The 25,051-nt window shown below is 37.2% G+C and overlaps 1 protein-coding gene across 5 annotated transcripts in view; it reads right to left on the bottom strand.

Annotated features, from left to right (window-relative positions):
- The window catches only part of LOC121384521 (hemicentin-1-like), a 106,176-nt gene that overhangs the window by 17,927 nt on the left and 63,198 nt on the right, over positions 1-25,051 (bottom strand). For all 5 annotated transcript variants that reach the window (XM_041514946.1, XM_041514944.1, XM_041514945.1 and 2 more), the window contains 2 exons: positions 14,286-14,410; positions 1,269-1,525 (listed from right to left, as the gene is read on the bottom strand). In XM_041514946.1, coding sequence (XP_041370880.1) covers positions 1,269-1,525; positions 14,286-14,391 — 363 coding nt within the window. In that variant the 5' untranslated portion in view covers positions 14,392-14,410. The remainder of the gene's footprint in view (positions 1-1,268; positions 1,526-14,285; positions 14,411-25,051) is intronic.

The following is a 25,051-nucleotide window of genomic DNA, read 5'->3' as shown; positions in this document are numbered from 1 at the left end:
TCCAAGACTGATGTGGCATTAAGCGAGCGCTTCACCACTGGATTATATCCAGCCACCCCTGCAGTTACCCACGGCAATCGGCAATGCCGTGCAGTTTTTAATTCTCCACAGCACTTTTTAACCTTGGACTATATTCAGAGTTTTATTTCACTGATGTTTTTGTTGCCATGGACATTTTCTTAACTGCAAGGGTTGATCCAGCCACATGCTGGAATGACTTCATAGACTGAGCCTTTCTGAGATGTCAAACTCATAGCCATGTACAACAAGCCATCAAGTCAGGTCAGGTCAGAGTGTTTAACGTGCACATTCAGAGCAAGCTGTTGTAGCACACGCCTGTTCTGGGCATAGGTGCCGGTCTTAGATGGCTCCTCTGTCCAGGACAGGAAAGGGTGGAGTGGGGTGGAGGGTGTACCGCCTGCACTGGCAGGTACAAGAGAGCACCAGCACCGTAACCAGAGTCGATAACAGGTGAAGGATGGTTTTCGGTGCTATGAAATTTGGAATGTCCCATAGGATTAATGCCAAATGGGAAAGGTGCACAGTTTTTATGAAGAAAATTAGGCGCAATTTTGAATAGTCCGTAGAAAGATAAAGAGGGAGTTACATATGTTTTTTAATTTTAGTATGCCGAGAGTAGCTCAAACACGCAATCAAGTGCATGATGTTATTAAAGTGATGACACACCTTGAACCATCATGTTATGAAAGGGTTAATGACATCACACTGTGATATCCAACATGTTTGAGATCAATTTAGAAACATGATTGGCTGCTTCATGGTGATGACCTATGTGTTACATGCTAACTGGCCAATAAAATTAACACCAATGTCTATCAACAATGCAAATGTTAACAGTTGACTGTTCACACCATCATTGATCTCTACAATAAACAACTAAAATATGCTTAGATAAATGAGGCCTTTCCATGTCTGTGCTTAGTTTACCAACATCAAATGCAATACATATTATATTTTTCTTAAAATACCATACTAAAATATTTACTACATTCCAGTCCTTATGGTTTTGACTTGAACATTTTGACTTGTCCACTGAACAACTACTGAGGTACATTTTGCTTGTCCGAGCAGATTTTCACTTGTCACGACAAAAGGACAAGTGCTTAGTTCAAACACTGCTTGTGACATGCCAGTAACACTCATTTATTTATTCAAAATTACAATGAATTTGCATACAAAGAGCAGTTTCTTGCTCACCATCAATTTTCAAACCATAACCACCAGCATTTAAGTACTATAAAATTTACCTGCTCCATATCATTTCGACACTCCCGACAGCGGCCGCCATCTTGTGCAGCATTGTAGGCATAGCAACCAGCCACGGAGACAGCCTCCTTCCACTTGATGTTGTGCAGGTACTCCTCATCGTACCATGAACACACGCGCCACCCCGGGGAGCAGAGGGAGCTGCTGTTGGAGATGTGGCCCATCCATCGCCCCATACACGCAGCTATCCATTCATGATTCTCTAGTCCATCTCGCGTCCCATCAGCACAGCCAGATCCTGGTTGGAAAACAAACAAAAAAGTAAAGTTTGTTTTATTTAATGACGCCACTAAAGCACATTGATTTTTTATCTTATCATCGACTATTGGACGTCAAACATATGGTCATTCTGACACTGTTTTTTAGAGGTAACCTGCTGTTGTCACATAGGCTACTCTTTTATGACAGGCAGCAAGGGATCTTTTATTTGCGCTTCCCACAGGCAGGATAGCACAAACCATGGCCTTTGTTGAACCAGTTATGGATCACTTGACGGTGCAAGTGGTTTTACACCTACTCATTGAGCCTTGTGGAACACTCACTCAGGGTTTGGAGTCGGTATCTGGATTAAAAATCCCATGCCTCGACTGGGATCTGAACCCAGTACCTACCAGCCTGTAGCCTAACCACGACACCACCGAGGCGGGTGGTTGGAAAACAAAGATACCATTTTGTATTAAGTGAGTACTGTGAAACCATTTCAAAAGTTACAGTTTGTTTTGTTTAATGGTACCACTAGAGCACATTGATTAATTAATCATCAGCTACAGGAAATCAAATATTTGGTAATTTTTGACACATAGTCTTAGAGGAAACCCATCAGAATAACTTTTTCATAGATAGGACAGCACATACCATGACCTTTTATATACCAGTCATGGAGCACTGGTCCAAGGGCCATAACTCTGTCACAAATGAGCAAATCTCCATGAAATTCAAACCTGATCAACAACACTACATGATAAAGTTATACACAATACCATATTTCAGATCAACATTTAACTTTTGAATTTTTATACTGATGGTGATCCTCGGTCCACTTATGTACAAATATATTTGTTTCACACCCAATTGCCGATGTATTTTTCGTACTCGGGTATTGTTAAACATTCATTCAAACAATTTGTTTTTTTATGATAATTATTAAGTCCATAAATTGTCCTTCTTTATAAAGTTTGTAGGCCTATAAAATAATGATTTCTTTTTCAAAACTAAAGATTAAATCCACCAGTTCATAACAATACAAAGACTGAGATATTAAGACCACATGTTTATCCTTTATAAAGTTTTTACACCTATAAAACAAAGCTTTCTTTCTAAACACACACAAAGGGGCAGGACGTAGCCCAGTGGTAAAGCACTTTCTTGATGCGTGGTTGGTTTAGGATCGATCCCCATCAGTGGCCCCATTGGGCTAATTCTTGTTCCAGCCAGTGCTCCACAACTGGTGTAACAAAGGCCGTGGTATGTACTATCCTGTCTGTGGACTGATGCATATAAAATGCTGCTAATCGAAAGAGTAGCCCATGAAGTAGTGACAACGGGTTTCCTCTCTCTGTATCTGTGTGGTCCTTAACCATATGTCTGACGCCATATAACCGTAAATAAATGTACTGAGTGCGTCGTTAAATAAAACATTTCCTTCTTCCTCTAAACACACTAAAGATTAAGTCCACCAGTTCCATAATAAGACTAAACCCAGCATAATGACGTTGAGCCTCCAACCTAAGCCTGGAGTGTCAGCATACAAAGAGTTAATTCTGAAAGTCTGTCACATGACAGGTGTCTTAGATCACACTTTTGTCTTGTGTGTTAAAACTGCCACCCGTCATCAACGATGATCACCATCAACACTTGCTCACTACTCTGTCAGTCTTTTCACATCTGACTAGATGGGGTATCTCGGGTTCTCGACACCTAATCCCTGTTTGTTAAAGCCAATTACGCAGTACGACACGGTCGTTTTGTACAACCGACTGATCATAGCCAGTTGGTGAAGGCCACCCAACGAACACCTTCTGAGATGAACCAGAGTCTATGAGCACACTCAGCAAGATCTGGCAACATTTTAATAGAGCTTTGTCGAGCAAGAAACAGGAGAAGTTTATAAAGTATATTCATACACCTACATCTTACATATCACAGCAGGAAACCTGTTCAAGGGCTGACATTAAAGTCATTTGGTTTGATAGTATACCAAACAACCCAGACCTTGAACACAAGAATTTCACAGAATTAAATATCTCACTTACAATAAACATTTTAGTGCACTGTGATGAACATCCATCCATATCTAGGTGCATTTATAAACCAAGTTTCATTGACCTAGGGGAGCATTTATAAACCAAGTTTCATTGACCTATAGTGAAGCATTTATAAACCAAGTTTCATTGACCTAGGGGAGCATTTATAAACCATGTTTCACTGACCTAGGGGAGCATTTATAAACCAAGTGTCATTGACCTAGGGGAGCATTTATAAACCAAGTTTCATTGACTTAGAAGTGCATTTATAAACCAAGTTTCATTGACCTAGGGGAGCATTTATAAACCAAGTTTCATTGACCTAGGGGAGCATTTATAAACCAAGTTTCATTGACCTAGGTGTGCATTTATAAACCAAGTTTCATTGACCTAGGGGAGCATTTATAAACCAAGTTTCATTGACCTAGGTGTGCATTTATAAACCAAGTTTCATTGACCTAGGGGAGCATTTATAAACCAAGTTTCATTGACCTAGGTGTGCATTTATAAACCAAGTTTCATTGACCTAGGGGAGCATTTATAAACCAAGTTTCATTGACCTAGGTGTGCATTTATAAACCAAGTTTCACTGACCTAGGGGAGCATTTATAACCATGTTTCATTGACCCAGGGAAGTATTTATAAACCATGTTTCATTGACCTAGGGAAGTATTTATAAACCATGTTTCATTGACCCAGGACTTATAGTTTGTGAGAAACTGATGTAAACACAAAACTTTAAGGTTAAACTTTAACACAAAAGTTGATGGCGTCACTGCCACTACAGCTGTTGAGAAAGTAATAACCATATGTCTCCATTTTACTTTGTAAAGGAGAGATAATACCCACTAATTACCAATGAATGGTTAAACCTATTTTATCAAACTTATCTCCAAGTTTACCCTCAAATTATTTTAAAGGAGCCCTCTATGAAATTTGGGGCAGGGGTAAAGTGCCTGCCTGATGCATGGTTGGTCTGGGATCAATCCCTGTCAGTGGGCCCATTGGGCTATTTCTCGTTCTAGCCAGTGCACCTACCCTGTCTATGGGATGATGCATATAAAAGATCCCTTGCTACTAATGGAAAAATGTAACAGGTTTGCTCTCTAACACTATATGTCAAAATTGCCAAATGTTTGACATTGAATAACTAATGATAAATAAATCAATGTGCTCTAGTGAGGAAACCTGCTACATTTTTCCATTAGTAGAAATGGATCTTTTATATGCACCATCCCACAGATGGGATAGCACTACCATGGCCATTGATATGCCAACTGTTATATTTTAACGAAAAATAGACCAATGGAACCCCCAGACGAAGATCGTTCTTAGACGAACCATACATCAGACAAGCTCTTCACCACTGGGCTACGTCCTGCCTCAAACATAACCATGGCACAATAGAAGGTGTAGCAAACAAGTTGTTTCAAACATAACCATGGCACAACAGAAGGTGTAGCAAACAAGTTGTTTCAAAACTGTTTTGTAACATAACCATGGCACAATAGAAGGTGTAGCATACAAGTTGTTTCAAAACTGTTTTGTAACATAACCATGGAACAATAGAAGGTGTAGCATACAAGTTGTTTCAAAACTGTTTTGTAACATAACCATGGCACAATAGAAGGTGTAGCAAACAAGTTGTTTCAAAACTTTGTAACATAACCATGGCACAATAGAAGGTGTAGCATACAAGTTGTTTCAAAACTGTTTTGTAACATAACCATGGCACAATAGAAGGTGTAGCATACAAGTTGTTTCAAAACTGTTTTGTAACATAACCATGGCACAATAGAAGGTGTAGCATACAAGTTGTTTCAAAACTGTTTTGTAACATAACCATGGCACAATAGAAGGTGTAGCATACAAGTTGTTTCAAACATAACCATGGCACAACAGAAGGTGTAACAAACAAGTTGTTTCAAAACTGTTTTGTAACATAACCATGGCACAATAGAAGGTGTAGCATACAAGTTGTTTCAAACATAACCATGGCACAATAGAAGGTGTAGCATACAAGTTGTTTCAAACATAACCATGGCACAATAGAAGGTGTAGCATACAAGTTGTTTCAAACATAACCATGGCACAATAGAAGGTGTAGCATACAAGTTGTTTCAAACATAACCATGGCACAATAGAAGGTGTAGCATACAAGTTGTTTCAAAACTGTTTTGTAACATAACCATGACACAATAGAAGGTGTAGCATACAAGTTGTTTCAAAACTGTTTTGTAACATAACCATGACACAATAGAAGGTGTAGCATACAAGTTGTTTCAAAACTGTTTTGTAACTTAATACTATGAAATCTTGTGATATGTTCTTCAATATTGGTAAATGTCAAACAAGGCTGATAGAAAAGACAAAACTTTCCACAAATAGATAATTCAAAGTGCACACAGTATGATTATCCTACAATCCCATAATGCAAGATTTCTATCTTCCTTTTACTCCGACATTAATTGCCAACTCTTGTTATACAAAGGTATGCTCTTTACAAAGCGTGCCAACTTTACGTAAATATTTCATGTCTGTAAATGTGAACACGAAACTAGGTTGGAATTGCAAGTAAAGCTCTTTAAAAACAAAAAACATCAACTACCACACATTATTCCATTTGTGACTACATAAGCACCACAATTTATATCATTTTCCATTAGATAGCCACCACTAATTATACCATTTTCCACTAAATAGCCACCACTAATTATACTATTTTCCATTAGATAGCCACCACTAATTATACCATTTTCCACTAAATAGCCACCACTAATTATACTATTTTCCACTAAATAGCCACCACTAATTATACCATTTTCCATTAGATAGCCACCACTAATTATACCATTTTCCACTAAATAGCCACCACTAATTATACTATTATTCACTAGATAGCCACAACAAATTATACCATTTCTCACTAGATAGCCACCACTAATTATACCATTTTTCACTAGATAGCCACCACAAATTATACCATTTCTCACTAGATAGCCACCATAAATTATACCATTTCTCACTAGATAGCCACCATAAATTATACCATTTGTCACTAGATAACCACCACAAATTATACCATTTCTCACTAGATAGCCACCACAAATTATACTATTTTCACAGCCACCATTAATTATACCATTTCCCACTAATTAGCTACCACTAATGATACCATTTTCCACTAGATAGCCACCACAAATTATACAATTTTCCAATAGATAAACACCTTTACTTATGTCCTTTGCCTTCTCTAAACGACTTTCCAACTATACACCATTCCTGATTATTCTACATACCCAACTGTCTGTTACAGCCTTCTCATATATATACTAATGCACTAATGCATTATTCTTCATCTTTCTTATCAGTTGACATTATTATGCATTGTTAACAGCTACAGAATCATTCAAAAATTCTGAAAACCAAAAGCATTAAACCTGAGACTGTAACAGTAACCAAGTTTAGTGAAACCAGGTACGTATTACAGATGGAGGCGATAACCTGCAGAATGGTGGTGATCCCACCGATACCAGGAAATACTTGGCACTGCAGTTTGCATCATCTAAAGAAAATCTATGACAGACAGACACACTAAAGAATTGCAGCTTATCTCATGTGAAAATAAAACGAAGCAGGTGTCATTTATCTGTGAGCTAACTGAAACATAGTTTTTATGGCTGAAATTGATGGAAGGTTAATTGGATAAATTGCATTTAAATCATTCCTGTGAAGTGGTTAAAATAATGCTGCACAAAAAAAAAGAAGAAAAAAAAAAGAAAGAAGTCCAGTGTAAACAGATTAGAAAGTGTGTTAACTTAAAAGAATAGCATATTTTAGCAGCTTTTTTTTTTAATTCCTTGTTTTAAACCTGCCCGACCACAGCATAAACAGCTGTGCTTGGTTTTAGAATACATTTAATTAAAATATATTTAGTATAGGTGTTTATGGATGGATGAGTAGATGGATGGTTGGTTGGATGGATAGATTTACAGATTGATAGATGAATGGACAAATGGATGGATGGCTAGGTGGTTGGTTGATTGGTTGATTGGTTGGTTAGTAGGTTGGTTGGTTGGTTGGTTGGTTGGTTGGATGGTTGGATGGATGGATGGATGGATGGATGGATGGATGGATGGATGAATGAATGAATGAATGGATAGATGGACTGAGGGAATGATGGATGGATGAATGAATGAATGGATGGGCCAGCGGACAGACGGATGAACATATGGATGAATGAATGTTGATGTGGGGATGGATGGATAAATATATATTAAATGGAAGGACAAGCATAAAACCACATTACAATATACTTGCACCATATAATAAGGGGGAATAAAAAATAAAAAAAGACATCAAGTTTGGAGTTGATATACATCTTAATATAGGTTTGGATTCTGTTCTCAAGACATGCTACTTAATACTAACTAAGGACATTTTCATTTAAAGTAAAGTGCTGCTTTTTACAATAGTTACCCTCTTACAATGGTCTATATATCTGCCACCCAAGATCATGTAAGAGATTTACTGATACAGGTGCAAATAGCTCCAGTAAATGCAGTAAATCCTAATACTTGTTTAGGATTAGCCTAACTCACGGCCTGACAAAAGAGTGAAATGTATTGCAGCCATATCTTTAGTCGCGTTAAACAAATGTAATAAAAGTATTTGTCCCTTAGTCCGTGTCATTAAAAGTGATATGTACACACACCAGCAAAATCACAAGCGGATTAGCGAGGCATTTTTAATACATTCTTGAAGCCAGAGTGTTGTAAAGAATTTACACATTTAGGTTTTCAAAATACAAAAAAATGTTGGTTAAATATTATCACCACAACCGCATCCAACAAATTAGATTGGTTTTACAAGAATGCTTGAAAAAATCTGTCCCGGGACAAGCCCCTGGCTATCCAGAGACAGACATGCTCAAAACTCTAGTGGTATATGAGCATGTAAAAATTATTCGCCTGAAAATATAATTTCGTATGTATGACAAAAATATATTTTAGGAATTAAAATGAAATTTAACCTAGTACTAATATTAGAACGATCAGAAACACGTTTAATATGCAGCCACTAATATTTTATGCAGAAAAATATATCTGATATGTAATTAGTCGTTTAAAAGTCTCTGTTAGTCAGGAATGTCCCTTTAAGAAGCCTGCTAAGCTGCTGATTTATCACAAATGTTTTTTTAAATCAAAAAAATAAAATTAAATCATGTTACACGTATTTTAATGCTAGTTCTTTTTTGGTTAAAATAACATGAACAAATTTATTATTTTAAGACAAAGATTAGTTTCATTAAACATCTTCTGAAAATTCCTTTTCAAATTTAATGGTCACTTTTAAGAAATATTGTTTTACAGCCAAGCAGACCGTTTAGGTTCCAAATTGGCCAAATTGAAAATCTTGAGGCTGTGGGGGTGAAATAGAGGACAAAAGGCTAATCTTTTGAAGTTTAACTGTACATGTTTTGTAGGGTTTTTTCCTCAAGTTGTACTAGAACTTCCCCATCTCATTATTCGTCTATCTTGATTAGAATGGGCAAATTGTATGACTGAGGTTGCAGGGTCAATGTGAGCTGTAAAAAGTGGATCTCGCAGTGGGGATAAAACAGCTGATTTCATCAAGTTGAGCTAATTGTGGACGACAATTTGAATGTGTTGATAAACTCTGATTGGCACCGCCACCTCACCACCTCTCCATGTAGATTAGCATGGCTGTCAAACACGCAGCACCATTTAGTGCTTAATGCCATTCAAATCAAAGAGACACAAGATGAACCCTATGGGCAGCCATTTTGCTATTTAATCGCTGCATGCATTTCTTAATTGCATGTGCAGTGCAGACTGTCAGCAGTAATAAACATCAAGGGCCAAATTTACGTAGCTTGTTTTTGTTTTTCTTAAATGCAAGTGTTTAAGCATTGTAATTCAATGTAGAAGTGTACATGTGTGTAAGACAAAAACAGTCATTGTAAATTCAGCCACAAATATCTATCTATATTGATATCATTCTTCATACAGATTTCAAATTATTATAGGGGTGGATCTTGAAAGAGATGTTTTGACAAGTAGAGTGATCAAAAAAAGATTTGACCCCTTTTTCTTTCTACATATATAGGATTTTTTTTTTTTAAATTGCATTTAGGTGCAGTATGAGGAAAGAGGATGCACACCATTAATCTTAAAATGATTTACATTTACATGATTGTGATAATTTTAGGGGGTTTGTTCGAACCCTCCTTTCTACAGACATGGTTTATAATATAATGTTCAGTGAAGAATATTTGGAAAATGTTGAAGGTTCTTAAAAATCAATGCATTACTGTGGATTTATCATCAAAGATCAAAGATAGGAATTATTTTCATATAGTGCTAATATCTGGAATTCCTAAAAAAAAACCCACCAGGTTTCTTTTAAAATCTCAGTATGTGCAATTGTTTCATGTTTTACAGTATCATTACTGAAAGGTGCTGTTATAGATTTAAAGTTTGTTTTATTTAACAACACCACCAGAGCACATTGATTAATTAATAATCGGCTATTGGATATTAAACATTTCTGATTCGTAGTCATCGGGAGGAAATCAGCTAACATTTTTCATTAGTAGCAAGGGATTTTTTATATGCACTTTCCCACAGACAGAAAAACACATACATGTACCACAGCCTTTTAACAGTTGTGGTGCACTGGTTGGAATGAGAAAAAACCTAATCAGATGAATGGATCCACCGAGGTGATTCGATCCTGCCACGTAAGCACCTCAGGCGAGAGCTCAACTGACTAAGCTAAATCCTGCCCGTTAAAGATTTAATCTTCAATTTTAAGTTGATACCATGACATTATATTATGCATCCCTATAAACATTAATTTCATTGAGTAGCCATGATGTTTAGGCTGTCAAGAATGAGAGTTAATGACTTTGTATTGGTGATTTGAAGGTTAATGACTTCGTAGTGGTGATTTTCAGTAAAATGACTGTATAATCTCTTCAGTGACCCATTAAAACTCATTGTGGGTGGCAGATGGTTCTGTTTTTAAGGTCAATGGCTTAACCAATATGTTGTAAGTGGTTTGTGAGAGAAAGGTTGGTGCCCTGATCTTAGATTTCTCCATCGAGCTATTAAAACTCATTACAAAAATCCTAAGCAGACTGAGCTTCATCACTGCTGCACGATGTTGTAATTACTAAAAACACTATGCTCTAGTAAGTAATATTAGAAGGCAGGCCAAACAAATTGCAAAGTGTAAACTCCTGCACATTCTATGATTTGTGGTTCCAACCCTTTCTCTTAACCTGTCCAACATAATACAAGTGAAGAGAAACCAGCCTCAGATCTATAATTTGAGCATTGGTCAGGAAATAACGTGTTTACACTCAACAGATGAGATTACACTGCTCCCCAAGCTGAACAAGAAACAAAATATCACTAACATTGATTGTGTATTTGCATCAATTAGAAACCTAACACTGATTGTGTACTTGCATCAATTAGAAACCTATTGACTTGTGGTGTTTATTTGGCGACAAAACACTCAATAGTAATCTATTTTAACATCTGGTTATTACCAGTGTTTTTCGGTATCGTCAATATCATATATTAGGAATAAAAATTGTATTATGCGAGCCTCTGGCAAGCATAATACATTATTTTTATTCCTAATATATATTGACTATACCGAAATACACGAGGGTAATAATCTCTTTATCATATAAGCTCAAGCTTAATACAACATGTTTTTGTACACTGTACGCGCAACTTTAATTCCAGTCTGCCATTACTAGATATTCAAATGACGTAAGAATATGTGGCGCGGTGTATTTTTGAATGGAAATGACGTCAAACTCGAATGACGTCATTTTGAATGTCCTTACATCAAAATAAAGTTTTTTGTTTTCTGAACACTGGACAGCTTTCAGTGTCAAATTGCCATTGAAATGTTTTTATTTGATGACTATGAATGCATATACGTCAATCATGGAGTGTCACCCAAGTACGTTTGCTTAAATGTCAATAAACCTAGTGCCGAGACCTCGACTAATTTACATCTAATTTGCAAAGTTATAAAAATTTTAAAGTATGTGATCTGAAAAATATCACATACTTTGATTGCACTGAAAATGTAAGATATTATATGATATATATATATATATATATATATATATATATATATATATATATATATATATATATATATATATATATATATATATATACATATACACACACGTGTGTGCATGTGTATGTGTATGTGTATGTGTGTGTGTATGTGTGCATATCACTTGGTTGCACCACAATTATTAAGTTACAGTTATATCCATGTCATAAAGTTCAAAATGTGTTGAGGTGTCGTTAAATCAACATTCCTTTCTTTTAATTAACTGGATGTAATCATCATTGTTTGGTTGTTTTTTGTTATCCTCACCGATATCACCCGTTACATTGTTGTACACCAGCTATCTGTAAAGTTCCCCAGCGAAAGAATGCGCAATATTTCCCTGCACCTCATACCAGCCTCTATTATGCAGCCAATTATTGCATGGCTAGATCACATCAGGCATGTTATGCATGCTCAGCAGTGCCCCACTGATCACCTCCCAGGCAGGGAGGTTCCGGTGTATTGTCAGGTGGTGTTACACAATTAATTCAGCACCAATGAATGTATATGTACAAGCGGATTTCGGGAGGAGGTTGAAACATCCCACTGAAACCAATTTTTGTTTGTTTTTTAAATATATTTTCTGGGGGAGGGGAGCATGACTCAATGCCCCACTAGACTGACTGAGTCTAGACACCCCCCTGCATAAATTCCTTCACAGGTACCTGAAATCTTTAAGTTTTTTTTAGTTTTTAAAATACACCAGATCATTACCAAAATCCTAATAGACCCAGACTTATTTCAGCAATGTACTTTTTGGCAAAAAAGTTAGTTTCAGTTAATAAGAAAGAGGAGAACCATTGTTTATCTTGAGTAGCACAGGTGTTGGAGGATGCCAGCAATGGCGATAGAAGTGGGGTGGGGGTGGTAAGGGGTGGGGGGCGGTGTGTGTGTGTGTATATATTAATATTAATTCACCATAATATTAATGTACCTCTCTGCCCCTTGTATATGTTAGACACAAAAAAGCCATAATTTAAAAAATTGTTAAACAAGCATTCTTTTCCTTTCTGATAACTGCTACAGGAACATACTCTACAACCTGGCTAACATTATTAACTGTTGGATAAAGAAGAATGGCTTATACATGTATATTTACTAATAAAATGCAACTTCTTCAGATATTTTCAGATATTATACAAATATACTCTATTATTAACTGTTCAATGAAGAAGAATAACTTATATACATTACAGAAAGAAATGTTTTATTTAACGACACACTCAACACATTTTATTTATGGTTATATGGCATCAGACATATTGTTATTGACCACACAGATTTTGAGAGGAAACCCGCTGTCACCACTTCATGGGCTACTCTTTCCGATAAGCAGCAAGGGATCTTTTATTTGCACTTTCCACAGGCAGGATAGCACAAACCATGGCCTTTGTTGAACCAGTTATGGATCACTGGTCAGTGCAAGTGGTTTACACCTACCCACTGAGCCTTGTGGAGCACTCACTCAGGGTTTGGAGTCGGTATCTGGATTAAAAATCCTATGCCTCGACTGGGATCCGAACCCAGTACCTACCAGCCTGTTGATTGATGGCTTAACCACGACGCCACCGAGGCCGGTATATATACATTACAGATAAAATGCAACTTGAACTTTAAAGTTGGTTTTGTTTAATGACACCACTAGAGCACATTGATATATTAATCATCAGCTATTGGAAATGCAACTTCTTCAGATGTGTATTGTATAAATATTATATAGTGCAACATGGCTGATATTATTAATTGTTGGGTGAGGATGAACTACTTATATATTTTATATCTTGTAACATCTTTAAGTACAACCGAGTGAAAACCAAATGCTTGTATTAATTATGTAATACTTCTACAGCTAACAACGACTGACATAAACTGTTGGGTAACTGCCTGTATATTTTCTGATGTAACAGAATACCTAGTCTGGTGCTTATAAAACTTTTAGAGTTTAGACTAGTCTGAGACACTAATTCCAAGACAACGCCATACAAATTGTATGCATGTGACGTCATTAGAGATAGAGTCTGGACTAGTCTGAGACACTAATTCCAAGACAACGCCATACAAATTGTATGCATGTGACGTCATTAGAGATAGAGTCTGGACTCTAAATGTTTTATAAGCACGGGCCCTGGAGTTAAGTTTAACAACACCACTAAAGCACATTTATCGGTTATTGGATGTTAAATATTTGTAATTCTGACATATAGTCTTGTGCCTGTGCTTATCAATTCTAGAGTCTAGACTCATCATGTCACATGCATCAAGTCTCAGATTTGATTAGATTCTTAAGTCCAGGCTCTAAAATACATAAACTTTTATAAGCATGAGGCCTGCTACATTTTCAACTGCAGCCAGGGATCTTTCAGATGCACTTTCCCACAGACAGGACAGCATATACCAAAGACTTTAATATACCAGTCATTGAGGATTGTTTGGAATGAGAAAGAACTCAGAATATAGGTCCACCATGGTGATTCAATCCTTAGACCCTAGCACCTCAGTCAGGTGAGCGTTCTACCAACTGAGCCTGATCGTGCTCCTCGATAAAGTCTTCTTTAGACACAAACTAATCACTGGAGGAGACCTCACCTGCTTTCACGGTCTGCAGCGCCAGGCTCGTAATCCAGATGAAAATGTATATTCCTGTGGAGCAGCGCCATCTTGTGTCTCTGAAGCAGGAACACAGTGCTGCCATCTGGAATCCTCATTTATAGCTGAAAGTAGGATAACCAAATTACACTTTAATCACCCGAATCTAGTCAAGTGTTACTACTCACAGAGAAAGTTTTTATTTTTACAATAAAAACAACATTGTCTAAACTATAAACAGTATTACTTTGTGGTGTCTGTAGAGGAAGGCTTTATAAACTGCCATGATGTCAACTGTTACAATATCTAATGTCAGACACTGCAACAAGATGGTACTAATTACAATCATATTTCAATATCGTTATAAAAAGATGAAATTAGGTTACGAAAAAAACTAAAATCTGGAAATTTGAATATTAATGGTTGGGTACTGAGATTGGGTAGGGTTCCTAAATGGCTTGAAATGGTTGCCCCTCCCCCAATTCAGAGTGTATGCAAAGTAGTAGCTGAAAGCATATTGAGAATATGGAAAATGTTTGACAAACAGCAGAAAACCTGAAAATGTCATACAGATTTGAAATTCAGGATAAAAAGAAATGTTTTATTTAACGACGCACTCAACAAATTTTATTTACGGTTATATGGCATCAGACATATGGTTAAGGACCACACAGATTTGGAGAGGAAACCCGCTATCGCCACATAGGCTACTCTTTTACGTCAGGCAGCAAGGGATCTTTTATTTGCGCTTCCCACAGGCAGGATAGCACAAACCATGGCCTTTATTGAAATTCAGGATAAATTAAAAACAAAACATTTATCTCTGATTATCTATTGTTTACCAATACTGACACACCTTGCTGAAGCAGCCAATACTTGACCAATTTGGTTAAGGGGAACCTCACATAATAACAGACATCATCATGTGTCTTGGAGCAACTTACAAGTCTCCATCTTTTTAAAACCAGGCTCGAAATTAAGAATTTGTCATGAAAATGCTCAACTACAGCTATTTTGAGATATCTGCATCAAATATATAAACCAAAAATGATCCCTTTAACCAATAAAGGCAATAATTGGTATTCAGTAACCCAAAAATTGCCATTGGTAAAGACCTTGACCTATGGCAATTAGTATCAAACCCTGTTAAACCAAACTATAACTAAATAAAGTTAAAGTTTGTTTAGTTGTAATGACACCTTCAGAGCACATTGATTTATTAATCATTAGCTGTTGGATGTCAAACATTTGTAATTCCGAGATACAGTCTTAACAGTAAATGATATTTTATATTCTTTGAAACATATTTTATTGCATATAATATACAAAAGGATTGGGTACAAATTATTCAACTTACGAGGCCCTCTCCTAGATATTTTATATGAACTTTCTCAAAGGCAGGATAGCACATACCACAGCCTTTGAATGGGTCCACCAAGAGGGCTTGACCCTATAATCCAAGCACCTCAGGCAAGCATCCTACTGACCAAGCTAGAAGTCTTAATTTTCACAATCTGATCTGGTGAAAACCACATTTTCTCATAATTTCACTTATACAAAGGAGTATAAAAGGATGATTCAAACTGAGAAGAAAATATTATTATAACAAAAATAACAGGGCTTCCTGACAACTACTTGACTAGGAAAGAAAAAGAATATGGGCTGAATTTATGAAGCTTGATTCTGTTTAAAACCAGTTGTTTCAGCATTGTAAATGTATGTAATTACATGTGTGTAAATAAAAATCTGGCTGTGTAAATTCAACCCCATTTGTTTTAACAACACTTCAGCACATATTAAACTATGACTATTTAGTGTACAACATACAGTTACTGGGTACAGTAAAACTCCTCTAAAACAGACACATAATAGACTAAGTAAAAAGTCTGGTTATAAGGGATATCCGGTTTGGAGAGGTTGTGTTCAGTTCTGGGTCCTGTTTTACGAAACGATCTTAGCAACCGGCCTCAGTGGCATCATGGTTAGGTCATCGATCTACAGGCTGGTAGGTAATGGGTTTGGATCCCAGTCAAGGCATGGGATTTTTAATCCAGATACCGACTCCAAACCCTGAGTGAGTGCTCCGCAAGGCTCAATGGGTAGGTGTAAACCACTTGCACCGACCAGTGATCCATAACTGGTTCAACAAAGGTCATGGTTTGTGCTATCCTGCCTGTGGGAAGCACAAATAAAAGATCCCTTGCTGCTAATTGGAAAGAGTAGTCCATGTAGTGGCGACAGCGGGTTTCCTCTCAAAATCTGTGTGGTGCTTAACCATATGTTTGATGCCATATAACCGTAAATAAAATGTGTTGAGTGCGTCGTTAAATAAAACATTTCTTTCTTTCTTTCGATCTTAGCACTAAGATCATTTTTAAGTGCACAACTACCTTAAAAAAAGGACCATGAAAAACATCCTGGTTTGAAGGAATTCCTGTTTACAGAGGGTGTGGTTTTGATAGGTTTTACTATACTTACTTGAGACACTTGGTCTAGAGCGTATGAGAGGAAGCCTACTGCCACCACACTGGCTATTCCTACTGAACACAATCTTTTCATAGGCAGGACAGTATATACCACAACCTCTCTGATATATCAGGCATAGCTGGAATTGGGTAATCCTAACCAGTCAACCAGACATATATCCTACAGCCCATCCACCAAAGACAATATATCCTACAGCCCATCCATCAAAGACAATATATCCTACAGCCCATCCACCAAAGACAATATATCCTACAGCCCATCCACCAAATACACTATATCCTACAACTCATCACACCTCAAGTGAAGGATGAAAGGAATGTTTCATTTAATAATGCACTCAACATGTTTTAATTATGGTTATAATGGCATTGGACCACACAAATAATGAGAGGAAACCCACTGCTGCCACCATGAAATGGGCTACTCTTTCCAATTAGCTGCAAGGGATCTTTTATATGCAGCATCTCACAGAAATGATAACTCATACCACTGCCTTTGTTACCACCACCTGTGCAACACTGGTTGGAATTAGAAATAGCCCAATGGGACCACTGATGGGAATCGATCCTAGATCGAACACATATCAGGCAAGTGTTTTACCACGCACTGGGCTACCCTTTCCAATTAGCTACAAGGGATCTTTTATCTACAGCATTTCATACAGGACAGTACATACCACAGCCTTTGTCACATCACCTGTGCAGCACTGGTTAGAATGAAAAATAGCCCAATGGGACCACCAATGGGGATCGATCCTAGATCGAACACACATCAGGTGAGTGCTTTACCTATTTGGCCTATGTAGCACCCACCTCAAGTGAGAGTTCTTCCACCGAGTTACACTCTGCTCCTAGACGAAATCTAATTCTCATCTCCCATGTGTATGACAAAAGTTCACGCTCTTTTCTGTATACCCATCCACCGATCATGAAGAACTTCAACATGAAGTAGATAGGATTCTCCTCAGCTGTGGAGCCAGATTCCTTATCTTCCACGTTAAAACAACAAGCAGATAGGCATGTTTGTTATTAAAAACGAACATGTCCCACACGACTCTCTCAAAGGGCAGAAAAACACAAACACACCATGATCTTCTTGTATACAATAATTATTGATGTACGAATCAACAGACCAACCACCATGCACGGTTCTCGAGGCTTTCGGAATCCAGCCACTTCTAGAGAATGATTCCAAAGGGAATTGTGTTTTTATTTTTATGAGCATAGATTTTTCTGTGGGTTGTTTTATTGTTGTGTTTGCAGCAAAACTTACAGAGGCAGATCTACGTGGGATATTGGATGTCTCTGTTTTAGTCAGATAGAGAATGTCCCCAATTTTACTTTAAATCAGATATGAAAACAAGGTTTTATCAGGTATGTTTCTAGACTCCCGATAATCGGCATCATTCCCCAACATTCACAAAAGCCTATGTCGTTTTTTTATTCCCAATTATGGATTAAAACATTCCCAATCCGAATGTAGATATTCCTTTTGTTGATCATTATATACAGATATATTCTGAAATCAATATGTAACACTTGACAAATACTCCTTCCCTCACCCATAACATTTCATAACACAAAATAGATATATTAATTTGAATAAATAAAAGTATGTGTATATGTATATTATTACTCTTTTAAAATCTAACTTGGTTTAATAGATAAAAATTTTGTCTTTTGTTTTGTAAAATGACACTAAAATTCCCAGTCAAAGCCATGGGTGTCAAGTCAAATTTTAGAAATAAAACCCTGGAAAATTTAAGCATATTTGCAGGAAATTGTGTAGGTGGGACAGAGGTGAGTGAAGTTTCTAGAAAGGATTCAGGTTATGCTCCCCTGAAAAAAATATATTGAAAACACCCAGAAAGTGTACATGGGGTAGAAAGGGGTTTCAATTGCAGCCCCTAAAATCCCACCTCTGGTCATGTGCTTGAAATCCCAACTGTTTTTCATACTATTAAAATTGATTAAGATCATGTTGAAGAATGTTCTTAAAGATTTCATTAACAGTTACTGCCAAATTTTATATTCTGAGTTTCTAAAAAAAAAAGATATCAAATATTACATTTTATTTGTTAACATAATGATCTTTATAAAAGTTGAAACTAGCCTTTTTGGGGTAATGAGTGGTGTTACTTTTTAGATCTAATCTTAATACTGGGTTGAGGTGAATAAGCAGTTTCCACAGGAATGAATGAATGAATTGTAATGACACCTTAGTGCATGAACAAATACAATGGCTCAGCCCATGTAAATCAGCAATGCCAAGGAAATTGCTGTGACGTTTTTAATTCTCCATGGCACCTTTGTTAGCTGTGGACCATATTCAATTTTTCTTTCCATGGTATGTTTTTTTTTGCTGCAGATATTTTCTTAATTGCAGCGGTTGATGGCTATTGGATATCAAGCAAATGTATGTACATGTATATGAAAACTGTATGATTTGCAAGTTTCCTCAACCTACATGGGCATCCATGTTTGTTTATGACTTCACTGTATATAGCCAGTGCAGTTGTTTCTCTAAGCTTGTCTGTGAACTTGTTGTTGAGTAGTTTGGCCTGATCAATGTTTTAAAGCAGCTAACACCTGGTATGTCAGAATGTGTTGTGTAAAATCTCCACCACCTAAACGTTTGCACAAGGTGAACAGGTGTAATGCAATACCTGGGGCTGGCATTCTGACACAACTCTCATGATTGGACCTGATAGCACTTTATTCTCAGGGATTCCTCGTCTCCTTTCTTTGGTCTAGTTTCATTTTTTGTCATAACAAAAAAAAAAAAAGACTTCAAAAGAAGGTGCTCTATTTATCATATCATTAATTATAGCTATCATTTGGTAGAAAACCCCACACATACACCCAAAATCCCAAAACAAAATGCATGCATGCACGCACACACACATACATATATACACATATAAATACATGTATAAATATATAAAAACCATCACTGCTGCTGTAAAGTAAAGCCCGCCCCCTCCCCTACCCCCACTTCCTATGCCAGTGTAACATAATAATATTATTTAATAATATTATTTAATAAAATTATTCAGGACAACAAGACACCAACGGATTGATGTCCTCTGATTTGGTGTGGAATCTAGCTGTCGGTAGAGAACTTGTCTCAGATGCTTGCATCATAGGATCAAACCACCTCAGTGGACCCAGTCTCTCATAAAAAAAAAAATCAAATTCAAATGGTACATGTATGTGTTGTCATGTCTGTGGGGAAAGTGCACATAAAAGATCCCTTGCTGCTAAGACAATGTGTCAAAGGTACCAAATGTCTGACATCCAATATAGTCTGGACTGCTACGTCAAGTTTTAGGAGTTTGCTTCTTTTCTTTCTTTCTTTTTGCTACATTTGGAATAATTGTATTTTTAAACATTATTTATATCCCAAAGAAACATAAATCCATTGTTGCCATTTGTTTCCTTCACAATTTTGGCTGATGATTAATATGTCTTGCGCTGGTGGTGTTGTTAAACAAAACAAGCTTTTTTCCTCTCTGATTCAACAAGTTATTCATGAGTTCCATGAAAAGGCCCTATTGTATGTGTTTCGTCCTTTTGTGGAAAGTCCTTTCAAAGGATCATTTGGTGCTAATTATTAAAAAGAAACAGCCGGTAAAAGATGGCCGTGCCCCAATTGCCATGTTGGCACTTAATAGTCACTGATTAGCAATGTATTGACGTGTTCTTTAACAACCTTTCCATCCATTACATCTAGATAACCGGCGTATTACATCTAGATAAAAGGTGTAATACAACACCCTGGATTGAATTAATCTGTTTCGGTTCTACCTGTGTATCCAGAGATTTCCATCAACTTTGATCTCACACCCAGCTGTTCTTCAGTGAAAAGAGGCTTGTGTGACCACCTACACCCTCTTCATACAATGACTATCCCTAATTCAACATACATTTCCATCACAAACAGGTCTCATTTTGTAGAGTTTTTCAAGTCAGTTTAAAAAGAAACAAATTTTTTATTTAACGACGCACTCAACACATTTTATTTACGGTTATATGGCATTAGACATATGGTTAAGGACCACACAGAAGTTAAGAGAGGAAACCTGCTGTCACCACTTCATAGGCTACTCTTTTCGATTAGCAGCAAGGGATCTTTTATATGCACCATCCCACAGACAGAATAGCACATACCACAGCCTTTGATATACTAGTCGTGGTGCACTGGCTGGAATGAGAAATAGCCCAATGGGTCCAACGATGGGGATCGATCCCTCACGACCGTGCGTTGAGCGAGTGCCTTACCACTGGGCTACGTCCTGCCACCTTCAAGTCAGTTTAAAACCCAAAATGTTGTGCTATAGATCTCTACTGATTAAAACAAAAAACACTTTTAATTGTAGATATTCAAGAACAAACTTTCAAATATTCTTTATTATGTTCTTCTTTTTAAAGTTAAAGTTTGTTTTGTTTAACGACACCACTAGAGCACATTGATTTATTAATCATCAACCATTGGATATCAAACATTTGGTACAAAAATTTACTAGTGGTCTTAGATACTGCTTAATTTTTCTGTTAGTTTTTCTTGTTCCAACCAGTGCACGACAACTGGTCAAAGGCCATGGTATGTGCTTTCCTGTCTGTGGGAAAGTACATAAAAAAGATCCCTTGCTGCATTAGGAAAAATGTATCTGGTGTCCTCTGTTGACTATGAGTCAGAATTACCAAATGTTTGACATACAATAGCTGATGATTAATTAAACAATATGTGCTCTAGTGGAGTACTCAAACAAAACAATTCTTTCTTTTCCATTAGCATCAAGGGATCTTTTATAAGCACTTTCCCACAAACAGGACACAACATACCATGGCCTTTGATACAAGAGTCATGGTGCACTGATTGGGATGTGAAAAAACTCAATCAGTGAATGGGTCCACTGAGGTGAATTGATCCTACAACACAAGCACCTGAGTTGATCACTTTACTGACTGAGCTAGATCCTGCCGGTCTCTTCTTCTTCCTCACACAACAAAGTTGGTTTTGTTTCACGACACCAGTATAGCACACTGATTTAATAACCATTGACTTCTTCACACAACAAAGTTGGTTTTGTTTCACGACACCAGTATAGCACACTGATTTAATAACCATTGACTTCTTCACACAACAAAATTGGTTTTGTTTCACGACACCAGTATAGCACACTGATTTAATAACCATTGACTTCTTCACACAACAAAGTTGGTTTTGTTTCACGACACCAGTATAGCACACTGATTTAATAACCATTGACTTCTTCACATAACAGTTGCTATAGACACCCCATTTGGGGTCATTCGCAATCATCATGAGTTTACTTACCAGTACTCATCTAAATCCAATTAAGATTCAAGTATGCATTCCTAAGTACATACTTCAGCTATCTGAGAATTCTGTACAAAGACGGGGATTAATGGTTAGTGAGAGGAAGGAAGGAAGGAAATTTAGATATTTAGAAAGGAAACCCACTGTCACCACTTCATAGGCTACTCTTTTCAATAAGCAGCAAAGGAATTTTATATGCACCATCCCTCAGACAGGATAGTACATACCACGGCCTTTGTTACACCAGTTGTGGGGCACTGGCTGGAACGAGAAATAGCCTAATGGGTCCACCAAAGGAAATTGATCCAAGATGGACAGCACATCAAGTGAACACTTTACCACTGGGCTACATCCTGCCCCGGTTAGTGAGAGAGCCATTGTTTAGCTAATCATTGAACATTAAACCTCGCTGGAGAGGGGGGGGGGGGGTTGCAAATCTTGTACTAGCCTTATGGTTCAGGCTGGGTAACATACCTCAGAAATCTGGGATATCTGTCAAGGACAATTAAAGTTTGTTTTGTTTAATGACACCACTAGAGCACAATGATTTATAATTAATTATTGGCTATTGAATGTCAAACATGGTAATTTGACACAGTCTTAAAAGAAGAAATCTGCTACATTTTGCCATTAGTAGCAAGGTATCTTTCATATGCACTATTCTATGGACAGGATAGCACATATCATGACCAGTTGTGGTGCACTGACTTGAATGAGAAATAGTCCAAAGTGCCCACTGATCGCGCATTAAGCGAGCACTGTACCACTGGGCTACATTCCATACCCCTGTCAAGGACAGGGGTTAATGGTTAGGTATTAGTGGTTAGTGAGAGAGACTTCAGCTTAGTGATTTTTCACCTAACCATTGAGCCATTAAAACTTGCTGTGTAGGAGCCAGTATCAGGGGCAAACCTCGTACTAGCCTTAAGGCCGACGGCTTAACCACTACACCACCGAGGCCAAGACCGGTGGTAAGAACCCCTTCTCATCCAGACCTAGGTGAAAAATACTGTCGGTGCTGCCCCCAAGTGACCTGGCAGGTAAGATAACTCTAATGTGTAGAGCCCGTGAGATGATCCGAGTGAGATAAGAAAGAGGAGCTTATTGCGGGTTTCTTTTACAGATGACAACAGCAGTCAACAAGACGACCGATAAACGCAGATAACCTCTTGTAAGTCCTGCCTTCAAAAGAGTAGCTCATGTAAAACGGCCTGAAACACAGATCGGAAATCAAGTCTGGAAACCATGTGGTTAGTTATAACACTGTGATGAACAGTCATATTACCCAGGGTTTAAACTGTCGTTTGTCAAATCATCAAATGCAATTTAAAGAATATTTTCAAACTTTAAACTTTGTTTTGTTTTACGACACCACTAGAGCACATTGATTTATTAATTGTTAGGATATTAATACATAAATCATTACTCAATTACTGGTGTAAATTAAGAAATTGTAACTGTTATCATGGTTGGACAGACAAGGACTAGTATGTGGTGGTGGACAGCAAAAGAAGTAGACTAAAAGGAGCAGCAAGGACTGCCAAGGTGGGAAAAACAGAAATGATATTCATTCAAAGGAAAGGAAAGAAAAGAAATGGGACAGTGGGATTTAAAAAAAAACGTAATCCACCAGTTATCAATACTGTTTACTTCCTATCACAAATAAAAACCTATTCATTAATATTAATACAACATTTAAATAACATATAAAATATTAACTAACATTTGTGAAAAGGCCCCATCCCAACATTAAAACAGTAAAATCCACTCAACATGACCACCAACCTGCAGTAAACTGTCCTACGGTCGGTCGTTACATTCCCTTTTATCACACCCTTGTAGTACCGAGTCCTTCTTATTACTACATGAAAAAGCATCTTGCAAATACACTACACACACATGAGATTTCTTGCTTATTGAAGATCTCATAATTTCCGCTCCACTAGTCTCCATATTATATCTCAAGTGGGCATCCATGCAAACTTCCACTGGGCTGTTTGTGTTGAACAGCAGCATGCCAATACACTTGAGGAGGCAGATGTGATGCAAAATGGTACATTTTCATTTGATTTTTACGTCTGCTTATACAGAAGCATATTTCGAACATGGCTATGTACTGCACTGCTTTACAAATAAAACTTCATTCAAGTTTGCTGATGGTGAAAACATTTTCAAGTATGGATGGTTTTGGTTTTTCATTGCTGTAAGTGAAGAAATATGAAGTAGGGGCATTTTTCTTTTGTCATGAGAAATGATGTATAGTTGTGATTTAGTAATAACAGTGATGGTGAAATATAATGTATGGGTATATATAGTTACGCCAACTGTTACAGATTCATTAACTAATGGTTACCGGCATTTTTATCTCTGTCTCTCTCTTTAAATAAAATAGTATTCTGACTGACAAGCATATGGAAGGATGAATGAAAACTCTTTTTTTTCCCCATCTTATATTCTGCCGTTTAAAAGAAAGATTATTTAATAAAACTGCTGAAGGTTTTTTTCTTCAGAAAAGAGAACCATAATACATGTACAGTGAAACCGGTCTAAACCGGATCACATCAAGGACCTACATTGTACATGTGATATTTATCCAGTTTAGACAGAATCAGGTGTTTAGAGGTTTAAGTTTTGGAATTTAGAACCGGCCTCGGTGGTGTCATGGTTAGGCCATCGGACTACAGGCTGGTAGGTACAGGATTCGCAGCCTGGTACCGGCTCCCTCCCAGAACAAGTTTTAACGACTCAGTGGGTAGGTGTAAGACCACAACACCCTCATCTCTCTTATTAACCACTAACCCAGTCCTGGACAGACAGCCCTAGATAGCTGAGGTATGTGCCCAGGACAGCGTGCTTGAACCTGAATTGGATTTAAGCATGAAAATAAGTAAAAGAAAGAAAGAAAGAATTTAGAGAACTCAGGACCATGAAACTTG

The sequence above is a fragment of the Gigantopelta aegis genome, chromosome 10, assembly GCF_016097555.1.
Source record: "Gigantopelta aegis isolate Gae_Host chromosome 10, Gae_host_genome, whole genome shotgun sequence".
Taxonomy (NCBI): Eukaryota; Metazoa; Mollusca; class Gastropoda; order Neomphalida; family Peltospiridae; genus Gigantopelta; species Gigantopelta aegis.
The sequence above is the reverse complement of the archived record's forward strand: the minus strand, read 5'-3'. Positions and strand labels throughout refer to the sequence as shown.